Below are 17,181 nucleotides of genomic sequence, written 5' to 3'. Positions count from 1 at the left end.
AGTAATGTGAAATAAAATGATGTAATGTTACTTTATGACCAATACATAAGCCTACAAGAGCTTCAATTGATCAAAAACCTCCATTTTGAATTTTCTTTCCTGCTGAATCCTGCTAATAAACTGGTAAACTGCTAATTGTGAATTTTTTAATTGATCCCATAAATTGATCACCACAACGTTTCTTCGGTTTAGAACAAACTCCCCGTGTCCCTACACCTCTTCCGTGTATTGATGTAGAACCCAAAAACCCAAAATCGGGTTACATCACACCACGGGAATAAATTAGTCCAAACCCCGATTGAAGAGAGTTGCGGTGACCGGGTTTGCAACTTTCTTCAATCGCGGGTTTTGTTTGCCTTGGGTTTGCCTTAGGTTTGCTGATTTCCCTCGAGTCAGCGTATTATATGTAACTCTGGAGACTGCTGACCCAAGTCAACACTTTTTGCCTTTCTTTCACAGCTCACTCCTGTTGAACCCATGACTGCATACCTGTAGGATGGTATGGAATTCACAAGTGGGATGAAGTGAAGTGAAGGCAGCTGATAATTGACGAGAAGACCTGAAACACGAGTAAGATAACAGTAGACATATGGAGTTCTACTTACAAATGAAAGGTCTAAGTTTGAAAGGGAATTGTGATGATTTTTTTCCATGCTGAGGAACAAAGAATAGCAATAATCTGTTGGGTGACTGATAGGAATTCTGTTGAGTGATATGATACAACCTCCATACATATGGGCTTAGATCGGATCTTGGATCTTGGTTGGCAGCAGGATTTGCTGACTGGAGGGGAATCAGCAAACCTAAGGCAAACCCAAGGCAAACAAAACCCGCGATTGAAGAAAGTTGCAAACCCGGTCACCGCAATTCTCTTCGATTGGGGTTCGGACTAATTTATTCCCGCGGTGTCAGAAACCTCCAGAGAAGCTCTCCTGGGCTTGCACCATGTCATTGTCCACAACCTCCAGCGAATCTGATCCCAATCAACCTGAGTTCCATCAGGATGAGATCGCACTCGACCACCCCATCGTCTCTATCACTTATTCTTTGATGCTCCAACACCTGTCTAGCGTTGCCACGGAACGCACAGCAGAGTTTGCGATCTACCTCTTCCTCATCGGTGTCTATCCTTTTGATCTCCTCAAGCCCTCAATTTATGGGTTTTGCACCACTGCCTCCACGATTGTTTTTGCTAGCTCGGTCTGCCGTCTGATCGATATCTGGCCTCGTCTTTATCTCATTCGTGTCACCGCTTTTGTTCAAAAATCAACGGTCGTCCTTGCATACGCTGCACTGCTTCTCTTGCTCTCATACAAATCTCAATCTGAACCAAATGTCATCATTGGCCACCTACATCCATCACTTCCCGTCATCTTCAAGTCACACCAGAATTTTTTATATGGTTTCGTGATAGTCTCAGGATGTGCTATGAGGGTCTCAGACGTATGTAGATCAGTGGCAATCGAGAGGGACTGGCTCGCATGCATCTGCCACGACTCAAGTGGAGACCTTACTCGTTTGAACACATTGATCAGACGGCTCGATCTTTCCTGCAAGTTGATTGCACCCTTGCTGGTCACTCTGCTATCATCAACACTGGGTCCGCTGAAGACTTTGACTGCCCTGGCAAGTTTTTCAGTGGCTGGCTTCTTCTTTGAATTAGCATGGATTCATCGGGTTTGGAATGCCTTTCCCATCCTGGCTGAAAATAACCAAGAAGTCCGACAGAACTCAGATCAAGATGATGTGGAGCTGAGAGTGGGCCAGCCCTCATCTGCGCGGCGGCTATGGTATTGGCTGAGCGACGGATGTGCACAGTTCTCGATGGCTTGGATCAAGTTTGTGAAACTTCCGATCTTCCCATCCTCGTTGGCCATCTCGCTGCTTTACTTTACAGTTCTTTCCTTCGATGGTAGCATGATAGTATGGCTGAAAACTCAAGCCTACTCTGATGAGTTAATCTCTGGGATGAGAGGATTGGGAGTGTTGACAGGTTTGATGGGCACGTTTCTCATGCCATGGCTGGAAAGTAAGATCGGTTTAATACGTGCGGGTGGTTGGACCATTTGGTGAGTGTTTGTACTTATGTACTTGCACCTCAGATTCACGACTATAATGATTGAAGGAGCACGCAGGCTACAATTTCTATGTCTCATCCCGGTAGTAGTTTCGCTGTATCTTGAAGACTTGTCATCTCGCCTGTCCATGTTGAAACCAGCCTTATTGTTTGGAGGTATAGCTCTCTCAAGAACATTCCTCTGGGCTTTTGATCTCTGCCAACTCAAACAATTTCAAAGCTATCCGACTGCACACACTATTGCTGGGCTTCAGTACTCTCTTCAAAATACCTTTGACCTTCTTCGTTTCTTGATGATGATCAGATTACAGTACGTCTTTTGAATTCCCATTGTTCATAATGACCCGTCGCCAATGTCATACGTCGTCTGCTTTGTCTTCGGGGCGTTGTTGATCGAAGTAAACCATCCGAATTTAAGCTGGCAGGAGCCCTTAGCGTAAGTCTATCAGCGCTTGATTTTTCACTTTCTTTGATGTCGAAGCTCTACCCACTCAATTCATATGGCCCATTTGTTTTGTGAGTTCTCTCATCGTGAGATCTATTGGGGAAGAGGAAAGTTGTGGACACATACTTACCTTTTCAATGATTTTTCTTGATATGTGTGTACGCACGCCGGGAATAGTTAGGATCTGTTTTCTTAGCAAGTGCATCTTATTCAATTTACATGTGGCGGGAGAGGGGCCATTTATTTCATCTCCATCGATTTATTGACAAGTTCAAAAAGACTGATTGACCTTTTGTTTCAAGTTTTGGTTTTTATGTATCACTTTTGCATCTTGGACTCATTCTTTGTATCTTGCATTATGTGAAGCAATATTTTATGTAGGTGTAAAAGCATTTGTAATAAAAAAACTGAAGAACAAAGAATAGAGAATATGGAGTTTTTTCAGAAAAGAATCAATAAAAATTCATAAGTTCAAACAAACTTCAAATGATCCAAGTAGATGATACAACTTACTTGAAAATAATTGTCCATTTTTGCACTGTGAAGGTACTTGACAACAGACCCCACGCCACAATCTGGTAGCATGTTCTCTGTTGGAAAAGCATAGGGAATTGTAATTTTCTGTCCCTACCTGACACCGCTTGTGTTGGTTGATTTGATGGGTATTTGAAATATTGTTATGGTCTGTTTTCTGTTTGCTCTGATTGCTATTTGCAATGTTGTTTTTTGTCACAATATTTGTGTATCCTAACAAATTTGACGCCAAAGCTATGAAAAGTCTTTACCAACTTTGACTAAATCCTACTGACTATACTGCAAATCCAATGAGATTTGGTTGCCTTTGAAATTGTCCTGTTTTCACAAAAGTGTGAATTACTTGAAAATTTGCAACAAAAAGCCAATCATGAGATAATTCTATTTTGGAGGCTCTTCAAGATGAGCAAACTGCTTCTCCAGGCAGTATAACAGGCTTCCCCATCTTGTATCAAGTTTACTATAAAAATGGGAATATGAAGAGCATCCTTGCATGTAGCATACAAAGTCATGAAGTGCACTCCTAGGATTGATTATATTCCCTCTCATCATTAGCAAGAGATAAGTTGCAACGAGCTCAAATCTATTCAGGACAAGTTTTTAACTCATGTCAATGAACAGAAAGAAAATGATTGTAGGTCTTCAGTCCAGAGGCGTCGCATTGATGTGGTCAGTCTAACAGAAGCAAATGATTCACATGATTACAGAGTCATGTGGTATCATTATATGAATTTTGGGAACATCTTAGTCGCGATTTCAAGGCTAGGCAGTTGACTGCCTTCAATTGGCACCGCTCAAGTTGGCAAGATACAATGTCAGGGAGACTCGAGAACTCTTGTGGCTGAGTAAGGCAATGATATCAAAGCAAAGAGCGTTCCCTCAGATACCATCGAGGTTTGTTCAAGATGAAGTTTTCTTTACAATGCGAATCCGAGGAAACAAGACACACTAAATCATAACTAGCAAATCGAACAACTACCTCAAAGCTTGCGACTCTTGACGAGTGTAGACTTCACCCCGCTCTTCTCGCCCGAGTATCCATTCATTTCACGACCCTTGGCAGCCTGATCTGATTTGTAAGTCGGTCTTTGACTTGAGATCTTCTTGTTTGCTTTGTCGAATCTCAATCGTTTCTTGACTCGAGGGTTTCGGTTCACCTTGGCACGTTTGGGTGTCAGACCCTTGTTCTTTAGGATTTGGCGCGTTGCTTGTCTTGGTCCTCCTGATTCAGCCTCCGTAGAGAGTGCGTTCCTAAACAAATAAATATCAGCATCCAGTATCCGTTTCATTGTAAGGCTACCAAGAAAGCAATCTTGTGAGGAAATCGATCACAAACCTCTCAGCTAGTCGCTGTTCATCGTATTTCGCTTTCTTGGCGATCTTCGCAGATTGCTTCAACTCTTTGATAGTGTCGTGATAATCTCCACTCTGGTCTGGGTCGGTCTCCTGACCATAGGAAACATCCGCCTCAAGGCCACTTTCATCATCACTACCAAGCGGCTGCCCGTGATCTTGATTCTGTAAGAATTCGCGCCGGCGAGCTTCCTTTGTATGATAAGGTAGATCGCTGTCTCCAGTCGCGTTGCCATCGACCCCGTGTATCGCTTTTTCTCTTCGCTTGCCTTTGGCATCGATCTTGGCAGTGTAGAACCGCAAGTTTCTCTTTCCGCTTGACTTTTGCTGATCTTCGCTGGCTGTCAATGATGTAGGCTCTATAAAATCGTTGAAATCTGATTGATTATGTGAAGGAAGTGAGCCAGTTTCGGACCGCTTGGGTAGAAAGCTCAAGGCTAGGTTAGGATCCTCGACTTCTATTGATTGAGCAGAACGCTTTCTCTTCTTCGCCTTTGAGCTTGACTCTGGATCCCCTTGACGCGACTTCGAACTAGAGGACTTGGATTTCTTAGAAGACTTGGCTGGCAATTCACCAAGAGAAACCAGAGGTCGGGCATTATCGTGTATAGCGTCATGGTCATCTTGAAGCTCTTCAAGTTCTTGTGAAAAATCGTGATCAAGGTAGTCCTCACGACAAGCGTCCATGAGATCAGACATGTCCTCCAGCTCCTCGTCCACAGAGTCACCCGTAAGACCATATTCATCCATCTTGTTCAAGGATGTTCTTAGTTCGAGTAGTGCCAGCATGACCTCACCCATCACAGGTGTGGTCTGCGACGGTGTCTTCAATGAGAGATGAAGGTAGAAAGCCGCTGTCGATAAATAGGTCGAAAGGACGTCTATGCGACGAGAACAGTTTGAATTAATTTTCCATTGGTGCGAAAGACAGAAACTGACGGCTTACGATACTGCAAACAACCGACAGCTTGGTTGAATATGTTGTGATCAGCATCAGCCTCATCAGCGGCTTTGAGTGAGCCCAAGACATCTTCCTTGACCTCCATCAAAGTGATCAAGTTTCGTTGGAAGTCATCGACAAGAGCAAGTACCTCAGGTTTAGTCTTCAACATCATTGCGATAGCTTCAGGTTCAGATTCAAACTTTTGTGGAGAGAACTCTAAGAGGTCCATAGCTCCTTTCAGCTCTGAAGTCGCTTCTACTTCAACTAATTCTGAATCAGAGGCGTAGTCGAGATAAGACATAAAATCGTCCCGGATAAGTTTTGACCTAGCTTTCAGTTGCAAGCGCTTGACTTCTTCTAATTCTAATGCTCGACGTTCCTCTTCTTCCGCTTTTGAATCAGGATCATTTCGAGGCTTCTTCTTGGACTTCTTAGATTGTGCCCTGGTGACGTGATATGATTTCCAAGTTTCTTCTTCTTCTTCTTCTTCTTCTTCTTCCTGGTCTTGATCCTGGTTGTCCTTTTCATCCTCCGAGCTCAACTGTTCAGACTCGGTATCTGGGTCGTTATGAAAGTCAGAATCAGCGTCTTCCGCAGTGTGTCCGACGTCCATCTTTTTGCCAAATCGTCCTTTTTTTGTATTATCGATATCGGGTTTGGCTTTCCTTTGCTTGGGAGCTCGTGGAGCTGGCTCTTCATCCATTTCATCTTCTTGCATTGCATCTTCATCGTCAGATTCTAAGTCCAATAGCTGTCGAGGTATATCTAGATCGTGTTCGATTTGTCCCCCGCCATTAGTTTGTTCCAGTAAGACCTTATCGTTTCCTGCAAAGACTGCGACACTCGGCGATAGTCAGGTGATATGTAAAGTTTAGAATAGATAGATGATCAAATCCCCTACATTGGTCTTCGTCATCCATCATGTCTTCATCATTCCAGTCGTTCAAAGCTTTGATGCGACTTTTCTGGGTATCGAATTGGCCATCCGTCAGCGGTCTAGCATTTTGAGCCAATCGAGCTTTTCGTGGACGATTGCTGGGGGCAGCTTTTTTATGCGAGCGAGAGGGTGCCATTGTGGAGTTAGAGGCTACTGTGGGATGAGATCAGACAGACCTAGAAAGAGTTGACTTCAAGAGTTGAAAAAATATTTGACAAAGGTTCACAAACTTGGGTGTGATATGATATGGACTGTGACACCTATCTGGACATCCTCCCTGATGCTGTGATACCCCCGTGTTTCTCCCGACAGCTGCTATGGGTGGATGTTGACAGCATGACAAGGACACGCCTGTGGGCATAGCCCGGCCCTGGCGCGGACATTCCGCCTCATCCAAGAGCTCTCTGAAAGCCTTGGCATCATTCAGAGGCACATCAAATGAAATGATGGGCTTTTTGAATTCATTGCTTTAAGTGCCTCCTGAGTCGTAGGCTATCAGGCACTGTAACTACTTGTGCTCCACTGCGGTAAAAACCCCTGTGGGGAACAGGACTCGTGCAGCAGAAAAGCCATATGACATGGAAAATTCCAGCAAGTTTCCCGCCAAGCCATCCTACTTGGTCATACCGAGCATAATCTCAACTACGAAGTCTTTATTTTGGCGACAAATGCAATTGTTACCTCTCATGATGTCATTGTCAAAGAAAGCAATTTCCCATTTAAGCAACTCAAATCATTTGATATTTCTCATTTACCTTTTGATGATGATGAAGTCAAACGTTTACCGGATCCTTCTGTACTTGAACCCATTGCTGAGTATCAAGACAACGACATCCATTTCCCTGGTGGTGAAGGAATGCACCAGGATGATACTATTGATCAACCACAAGCTATCAACAATCCAATCTTACCAGATCAATCCACTCCCAATTTACAAGACCAACAACCTCTAAACCCACCTTGTCACTCTGAGAGAGAAAGAAGAGAGGTGGAACGCTATACACCATCAGCTAGTTTTGCGTATTGGGATGATGAAGGTGCTTTCATTGATTTACATGATTCTTTTCCATATGCTTTTGCTGTTGGATCAATGGTCAGATTGGTTCAAGAACCACATGACTTCAAATCAGCAATGAGCGGTTCAGACAAGAATCAATGGAAGGCAGCTTGTGAAAAGGAGATGAAGAACATGGAGGACAGAAATGTTTGGCATTTAGTCCCATGGCCTTTGTATCATCTTGTTGTTGGAAGCAGATGGCATTTCAGAGTCAAGCTTGATCCCGATGGCAATATCAATAAACACCAAGCTCAGATAGTTGCCAAGGGTTACACTCAAACTTTTGGTGTAGATTAAACTGACACTTTTGCACCAACCGGGAAGCCAGCCTCTTTCAGATCTGTGATTTCTTTTGCTATGTATCACAGTTTTCCTATCCACTCTATGGATGCCATAGCGGCTTTTCTCAACAGTAGATTAAAACATCTTATATACATGGAACAGCCAGAAGGATACAAAGTGATGGGTACGGACTTAGTATGTGAACTACTTCAAGCCATTTACGGATTAAAGCATGAATCAGCGCATGAATGTAATGATGAATTTAGAACCAAATGCTTAAAAGCCGGATTTGTACAAACACCAGAAGATGAATGTGTCTATATTAGACAAAGATCACACAACATTTGTTTATTTTATTTACATGTTGATGACTTAGCTATCACTGGTAACAACATTGAGGACTTCAAGAAAGAAATAGGAGGATTTTGGCCAATGGAAGACATGGGTATATCAAATTGTGTTGTTGGTATACAAATAGCTAGAGCTGGTCCGCATCATTATATCTTAGGACAAGAAGCAATGACATGATCTTTACTTGAGAGATTTGGTATGATTGACAGCAAGCCAGCATCAACTCCTTTACCCGGTGGCACCAAACTCACTAAATCCACGCCGGATGAAGCCAGATCTTTTACTTTACTAAACCTTCCCTACGGAAGCGGGGTTGGGAGCCTAATGTATCTATTGCAATGCACTCGACCGGATATCAATTATGCAATTGGTGGCTTATCACAGCACTTAGAAAATCTATCCTTATGTCATTGGGAAGCCTTCAAACATATCTTACTCTATCTCAAGGGTACATTGAATTACTGCATCCATTACAACAAAACACTGTCAACCGCCATAGCGAGCAACAATGGTTTTGCCCTGCCTGAGCATTTTGCTGACTCTGACTGGGCAGGGGATAAAAGTACCAGGAGGTCTACAGCTGGATACATCTTCATGCTATTTGGCGGAGCCATTATTTGGCAAAGCAGACTGCAGCAAACCATGGCTAAATCATCTACTGAAGCAAAGTACCAAGCATCAAATGAAGCCAGAGACAAGATGATATGGCTAGCTAGATTTCTTAACCCCATCAAATTACCTCACGTGAAACCATACTTGTTGAACGCAGACAGCTTGAGCACCATCAACATTTTGGAAAATGCAGTCATGCATGGACAGACAAAGGCCATTGAAATGCATCATCAAGGTGAAAGAAGGGGTGATTAAATTAGTATATTGTGCATCAGAGGATATGTTAGCGGACATCCTTACTAAACCACTTCATCCAGGTCCTTTCAAACATGTGGAGAAACATATTGTCAAAAGGAATATCAATTTTTTTGTGTATGTATATTGTTAAAGCTGGAAGATATTTCAGAATCAATGTTTAGGTATAGTACAACAATAGCATTTTTTGTCAGTGATTTTTTTCAAACCTCAATAACTCAGTCAATTTACATCACAAAGGTTAATAAACTTTGTATTCTTGGTGGGGAAATACAGGAGCAGTTTTGTACAGGTTCATGATGCTGTATGACATCATCTCATTATTGGTGGTATCCTAACCACTTCTCAACAAATTCTCAATCAATGGAAGACATCCATTTGATATCCATTTCACAACTTTCTCGTGACTTTCTCATAACTTGCTAGGGTCAGTGGGTTGCACTGGCCTGCCAGTGACTTGTGATTGGGGTCTGTGAAAGAATGGTTGAAGGGTAAGGTTGTTGGCACTCTCTTTGTAGACATCAAATCAGCCTTCCCATTGGTCCATCATCCCCACCTTCTGGACACCCTGGAGAAGAAGGGAATCAATACTCAAACACCCAACAGATTACACAACTTCCTAACTGAGCGCTCTACCATCCTGACCTTCAATGGTTTCAAATCTTAACCTTTCTCACTGTATCAAGGGCTCCCCCGGGCATTGTCTTTATCTCCTTTATAATTCTTCACTTTTAGAAATTACTGACAACATCTCCACCTCCACAGAATTAGGTTTCATTGAAAATGTGGTGCTTCTCTCCACTGTCAATGACACCCATCAGCTCAAATCATAAATGCAAACCCTACCTTACTGCTTTCAGCCTGAGACTCTTTGTTCAAGTAAAACTAGAGTACTCAAGCCAAATAATACTTACAAAATGTATCTTCTAATAGTTTTACAATTTATAGGGATAAGCTCTTGATATTTAGGTGCTGGACATTTCAAATTCCAAAACCACTTGAAGCAATGCAAAAGAACCAGGATTGATGCTGTGGGTCAAGGATCTCACAAGTACAGTAATCTGGAGTTGATTTAGGTTGATGTATACATGTGACATTCAGGCGTGAGAAATACTGCAGCTGAGTATTATATATCACATAATGTGTCTGTCACTGTCAACCCATGGGTACATACCGGTATGAGCTTAACAAAGCCCCTCACAAGCGTGTTTTCCGCGCCCTCAAAGAGGGAATCACATTGGACTCGCAAGTTTTGGCATGTGAACTCCAAGAAACAAGTCCTCTTATGTTGTTTTCTTGACTTCTCTGCTTCACCTCACCATAGAAAATGTTTATAAGCTTCAAGTAGGTTATTCTCCTTGAAAAGGTACACAACCTCATACCACTTTCAATAGCAACTCAAGTCTGTGACACTTTTGGGAGCAACACCACCCGTGCACCGCACCGCTCCGCTATGCTATGTTAGCCATTTTTCATAGCAGGGCAATTTGGTGCTATGAAAAATGGGCAATCACTACACTCTTTTTTCTAAGGCACTATGTAAATAGAAAGCGGGGCGCGTAAATAAACCGCTCTGCTCCGCTATGGTCTTTTTTGGAGGGAAGATAGTGAAAAAAAGTGCAGGATCATTTTTTATGGATTGCACTATTTGGCAACTGGTTTTGAACAGTTGATGCCCGGTTTTCAGATTTCAACATTTTTGCAAATCAAAACCGGGCACAACAAGATCTAACTTAACCCAAGTCTGATTGTGCAAAAGCTCACGGTAACCCAAAGCCGAGGCACAAGGGACTTGCACATTAAACCACATGTCTAGTGTGACCAATAGCCCCCAAAAGTGAAGTTTGGGTCACTTTTGGATGCAATCCATCCTATCTCATTCAACATTACTTTGATCTTGTTTCTTAAACTGGCTGGTATGAGTTCAGCATCTTGTCCATAACTTCTATTAGAAAAAAAAAGAGAATCAAAAGTGCCAGCTCACAAGAATCGAGCTGGGAAACAAGTAACAAGTTTGTTTCAGGGTGTCAATTGACCATCTCTCAAGCCTTTTTAAGGGTACACATAACAATCTTAGCGGTTGAAATTTCAAATCTCAAAATAAGCAGCCTCAGTGAATCAACAGGATCATGAGCTCTGTCAAGATTCTGAAGAGGCCATTTCCTTCATAACTCAACAGAGCGCATCTGACTGTTTTTTTGAAGAAAATGCATTTGTGGGTTGTGGTGTAAAATCAAAGTGAAAAAACACCCACCAAAAGGTGGCTATTAGTCACGCAACAATTGACGTTTAATACGCAAGCCCCCTGTGCCAGGGGCGGACAAGTCCGAGAAAAAATCACCTGGCACAGTGGGCTTGTTGTTACAACCCTGTGCCAGCAACGCAACACACCGCAACACGAGTTTTTTTTGGTGCGTTGCTCCGCAACACGCAGCACAAACCTGCATTACATGCTGCGCTGCGGTAAGTACCGCAACAACAAATGGTGAGGTCAGGTTGCGCGGCGCCTTGACCGTCGCGCAACACAACAGGCGCTGTAGAACTCCTACGCTGTGTGGCGTAGGCTGAGCCGGAGAGGGGAAGAATCACCGCAGAAAGAATAACAAGATGCGGGTGAAACTATGATTGTTGTAGACTGCCCTCAACCTTGAAATAACAGTTCAAAAATAAAAAAAGCAAGGAAGCAACTCTCTAACAACTTTCTACCTTCACAAGTCTAACACGTAATACTATTCTGATATTTCTAAAAAAAACCGCAAGATCTGGCAGAATCCAACAATACCCTACACAAAGATATACTAGATGTTGAAGCAAAGATATGTAGATTTTGAGTTTAATGTAATTCTTGCTATGAGTAAAAAGTTAATGATAAAAAATGATATATGGAAAGCCCTGATAAAAAAAACCCGGCCCTGAGCTTGAATCCAACCAACTGACAACTGTTTCACGACTCAGCTCAGCAAAACTACAATAAAAGAAAAAAAATAAAACAACAACACTACAATTCTTCAAGATCAACCACTACAAACGATGATCTAAACTACGATAAAGGTTTGTTTTATTATCTATCTTTCTTTTTCTTTCAATGAGATAAAAAAAATCCTAACAAACTTGATTTTAATCGGACACACTAACTAACGATGATATTCTGATTCTTTGATGGAACACTCTAAAAAAAACCTTATACGATGTCAAGAACACTTGAACACACGATTAAAACACTTAGACACGGACACGAAGCCGATAACAACAATCAGAACACTTTAACAACTAACACTAGAACACTCTTTGATCCACACTAATACGCGAATCACACGAAAAGAACACTTGATGATCCCTTGGATGGATCACAAAAAAAGAAAAACGATACCACAGATTCCACACACACAGACAAAAAAAACAAACTCATAGATAACTTCTCTCGATCCCTCCCTCCTGCTTTCTCAATTTTCATCTCGATCTCCGATCGGACTTTTCTTCTCTTCAAATCACAAAAGGTAAGGTTTTTAAATTGTCTTTTCATTGATCTCCGCTATCTCATTCTTCACTATCCTCAATTTCAATCTTGAGTTCTATTTAAGTAAGTTTGTTTTTCATTTCTTATAATTTCTTATTATTCATTCTCTCGTTCATTCTTCAATACTAACTTAATCTTCTTTCTGTTTTTAATTCACTTCAACTGTAGGTTCAAATCTCAACCAATTCACACTCGATCTTAATTAGGTTTTCAGCTATTTCAACTTCAGACCTCAAGATCAAACTCCAATCCTGTTTCAATTTCGATTCTGGTGTTCGATGTTGGTATGTAGTTTGCTTTCCTCTTCTATCTTCTCCACTTTCTCACTGTACTAACTCTCTATGTTCTTTTCTTAACCATTCTTCTTTAGATCTTGACTTCATCAATCTCGATATTGACTGTTCATTCAATAATGTCCCTTCATTCCATTTTCGATTTTGGGGTCTTCATGTAAGTAAGGTTATATTTCAATTTTCTTATCTTTGTTCATACTTTAATCTTTCAAATTTCGATTCTGGCTCTTGATGTGTAAGTAAGTTTCATTCCCTCTTTTGTTTGTTCTTATTTACTAATCTCATCTTCTTTCTTCTTTGATTCCTTTCATTTTTAGATTCAATTTTAATCGGTCCGATAGATTTAAATTTCGATCCCATCCCCTTATCACCTCACACTTCTTCCTACCATCCTCTATCCCATCTCACTTTCGATTCCGACCGTTCATTTCAATTTAAATCAAACACTCAAGACCTCAAATCACTTAATTTCGATTTTAATCATTATGTAAGTAAGTTATCATTCTATCTCCTTCTGAGCTTTGGTTCTTGTTCAGTACTGACTTAATCTCCTTCCTTCTTTTGACTTCAAACCCCAAAAACAAATTTATTTATTTTATCAATTCAATTCTTCCCTTTCAACTTCAACCTTTATTCTTGAATTCAATTTCGATCTCCACCTTCATCTCTCAATCAGGTTTAGATATTAGAACCCCAAAATCGAACCACTTATCAAGTATATCATTTCGATCTTGGCCTATGATCAACTTCATGATATCCAAGTAAGTTTCCTATTCAGTCTCTGCTCTCCTACACACTACTGACTACTTCTATTGTTTCTTTATTTATTTAGAATTTGATTGTTTTTTGATTCTTGTTTGTATAGCTTACTCAATATTCATCAAGTTCTCATCTAGTATCAAGTTAGGACCTCAAAATAGAAGTTTAAATTCAATTGGAATTTTGATCATGATCTTTAATTCAGGTATGTAATTAAAATCAATTTGTTATCTTATTTGATTCCTTCTTCTGAATCATACTGACACTTTGAAATGTTCAATCTTGGCACATGTTTTCTTGTAGATCAACTGTTTGGTCTTGCTTGATTTTATATGTAAGTGTTTTTTTTTCTTTCTTCATTCCTGCATCACATCAATGTTGATAATTTTCGACTCTGACCCCTTTTCTAAGGTTTGTATTTCATTTGATGTTTTGAATTTATTCTTTTAATTTACTTTTGTATGTATTTGAGTCCCTTGATAATGAAGTATAGAGAAATGCATAATGAAAATAATATGAATTGTTATGAGGATTTCAAATTTTGCTCCAGTCCCTTGTGCCTTGTAAGAGTTGAAGAAAGTCATCTATGTATCTTTTCTTTCACTTTGATGAGTTGATCTACAATGTAATAAAAGAATGATACGAGATTAAGACACAATCCTAGGAATTGCTTTCCACAGCGCAACAGCGCCAAAAAAACGCCGAACTGTGATTTTTTTTGGGCAGCAACGCAACAAATGTTGTTGCGGCCCAAAAAATCCATCGATTTGACAAATGATGTTGCGCTGCGGGTCAGGCCGCAACCTAGAATTTGATTCTATGTTGCGCTGCGGTCAGAAAAACCGCAACGCAGGCGCAGCGCAACACGCAACACCTGCGTTGCTGGCCCAGGGTTGGTTGTTAAGCTAGCAACAAGATGGTTCAAATTTCAAAATGAAAACCAGGACAACATTTTTCATCTTTATTCAATGCTTTCCTCAATGTTGGCCAACTTTACTCTTAGCCGACTTTCACATTCACATTATGATTTAAAGTTCATTCACAAACTTATTACAAAAAGAAAGAAAGAAAAACATAAGAAGAATTCGAAAATATAGGTATAAAGGCTTGGAAATGGCTTTTATGGTAGTAATATTAGGTTTATGGGTTTAGTAAGGTTAGAATATGAAAGAACAACATTATATTATACTGTAACAATTTTTATCTTGAAGGAGGATAATGAGAAACAGAAGTTATTAGGGAAAAGGTACTTTTTCAAAGTTGGTAAACAAGGGGTATACATGTAGTTTGCATATGTAATGGTGGTAATAGTGGAATTTAAGGTTGCCAAGAGGATTTTCCGGGATTTTTAAGGTTATAGAGGATTATGTCATACTACATGAGCAAGAAAAAGAGAGTAGCAGCTGTGAAAAGTGAAGAAAATGGGTGAATTTTGTCAAAAATGAAGGTTTTCAGCTAATTACATATGTCAAAAGACGTCAGATTAGGTTGGTAGATAGCTCATTCAACGCAAAAGAGCGGATTACATAATTTACAAACTTTAAATCACTAGTAGCAGAGGTTTATGAAAAAAAGTTACAAGGCAAATAAGAAATTGGTGTGAACCACAAATTCACAGTCACAAGTCAACATGTAACACTAAAAACCTTAACTTCACAACTCAATATCTTACTCATCACTCATGAGAAATAGGTCATATGGGGGTGATAAATGATCAAAATCATGAGGGCAACAAGATTCACTTTAGTAATCCAAAATTGGACCTCATCTGAAAAAAATTGTAATCTCAAAATTTGGGTTTTAGCTAGTTTCCAAGGGAAAGACACCTGTATTCATCATAAGAAGTGATGTACATCATATTATTGTGTCATTGATCACTTTCAGCTGTGACAATTACATCATTTATTAGTAACAAGATCATTACATTACGTCATTATAGGGTTTTAGGGATTGTGGGTGGATTTGATTGGTTTTGAGGCTGTTGACCATTGTAAAAGTTGGAGTACATTGTTATATATACTTCGAGATGATTTTGGGACTGTTGTTCCCCTTTTTTTCTTTATCATTTACACAGTTATTATTTTGTTTATCATCATAAACTTATTTTAATAGTACCTGGTCACTTAAATACACCCTTTATTATAGCTATAAAGAGAAATTTACTGTTGTGTTGCAGTCAAAAAGACTTATTGGGAATAATATCATAAAGATATTGCTCATTTTCTTTAGTTATCATCTGGTCATAACACTATAGCAGTGTTGATAGTAATAAAATTGTGCTTTTTGAGATAAAATTCGTGTGAAAGATATGTTTCTCTGGTGCCTTATCAGTACTCAATACAACAGTGCCTTTTCCTGATTGTGTTGTTTTAGGAGAGAAGTCTCAAACAACTTCTACTAGTCATTTTATTAGTAGAATATCCTCTTCCAGCTCTGTATAACCCTTTTTGGGTTATAAGTTCTACACCGGCTACGGAATATCTCTCATTCCAGAAATGTTTCACTTGATGCTTCCAAAAATGTGCAAGATGATTGTATTGACTTTGAACCTGTTAGAAGCCCTTGGAAACAACCAAGTAAGTAAAGTAAAGGACACTCTGCAAGTGATCTTTGAGACTAACAGACTTGGAATCATTTTACACGTTCCAGGTGGAAGAAAAAAAAACAGAGGTCCTTCCGCAATCAATATGACTAGAGCTACCTTCCTTGCCAACATGTTTACCTCTTGGCATGAAAATATGAGTTTAACTATGTTGTAAGTTTGAAATGAACGTTTATATTGTTTCAGGGTGATCTGATCAGACTGACTTAGGTGTTGTAATTGTCATTTGTCTATCTCTTCTGGAATAGTCTCCAGAGATCTTATTGAACAACCCTAGATTTGAAAAAATGTTCTTCTCACAGAAATTCCCAGAACAGCTCATCCTCAAAGTTGTAGACAAGGCACATTTAATCTACAGTTGGGGTTTGGTATTGAGAAGTGAACTGAAGGGTCTTTGGTCACACAATATCCATCAAGATCAGACTGCTTTACGCCCATCATATGGTTACTTGATTGAATTTTTCCTAGCCACCAAGTTGGTTTCTACACTCCTGATTTCAGCCACCTGTCTGCCTCAGCGTTTTGAGCAAATACTTGCCAGTCTCAAAATCACCCAAGAGTCAATCAATATTCTTCAAGGCAAGCCCACCCGTCCTGAGATACAATTCATCTGTGTCACTCTCCCTTGGACTCAAAAACCTTGGAACACACTAAAGAAATACTTTGCATCAAAGTATTTAGTCTCCAACTTGGAACTAGTCCAAACTCTCTACTGTCACACCCAGAACCACATGTATGTGGCCCTGAAAAAAATCAACTCAGCTGATCACAATGATGAAGAAACCCGGAATGGTTTGAGCAATTCAGTACGCCAATTTCATGCCAATACAGACTCTGTTGACAAGCCTTGTAATGCCCAAGATTTTATGAATAGAAAATTTAGTGTCATGACTTGTACAAATGCTCTTGGCCTCGGCCAAAACTGGAAACAAGTTTGCAGGGTCATCATTGCAGGCCAGACTGATCCAATGGAGTTGCTGCAAATGGCTGGACGGGGAGGTTGTGATGGCCAACCAGCGGTTGCAGTCCTCCTTGTACCACCTCTGTCTACCGCAGATGAAAGCTCAGTATTGGGATTAAGCAATCCACTTTATCAAAACAATGACCACCGGATGTATGCAATGAGTATCACCAACGTTTGTCTGCGTGTTGCATTTGCGTCCT

The 17,181-nt window shown here is 40.3% G+C and overlaps 2 protein-coding genes across 2 annotated transcripts; one reads left to right on the top strand and one right to left on the bottom strand.

Annotated features, from left to right (window-relative positions):
* Positions 1–945: 945 nt before the first annotated feature.
* Positions 946–2,810, top strand: MELLADRAFT_35306 (uncharacterized protein; the record flags this gene model as incomplete). The annotated part of the gene is made up of 5 exons (XM_007409054.1): positions 946–1,335; positions 1,390–2,069; positions 2,136–2,387; positions 2,477–2,513; positions 2,700–2,810. 5 exons carry the CDS (start codon positions 946–948, stop codon positions 2,808–2,810), a joined length of 1,470 nt encoding a protein of 489 aa, XP_007409116.1.
* Positions 2,811–3,954: 1,144 nt separating this feature from the next.
* MELLADRAFT_116198 (uncharacterized protein) lies at positions 3,955–6,469 on the bottom strand (the record flags this gene model as incomplete). The annotated part of the gene is made up of 4 exons (XM_007408879.1): positions 3,955–4,307; positions 4,393–5,290; positions 5,356–6,186; positions 6,254–6,469. The coding sequence occupies 4 exons, from the start codon at positions 6,423–6,425 to the stop codon at positions 4,037–4,039; spliced, it is 2,172 nt and encodes a 723-aa protein (XP_007408941.1).
* Positions 6,470–17,181: the final 10,712 nt, after the last annotated feature.

Source organism: Melampsora larici-populina (assembly GCF_000204055.1).
Source record: "Melampsora larici-populina 98AG31 unplaced genomic scaffold MELLAscaffold_14, whole genome shotgun sequence".
NCBI lineage: Eukaryota > Fungi > Basidiomycota > Pucciniomycetes > Pucciniales > Melampsoraceae > Melampsora > Melampsora laricis-populina.
The sequence above is the reverse complement of the archived record's forward strand: the minus strand, read 5'-3'. Positions and strand labels throughout refer to the sequence as shown.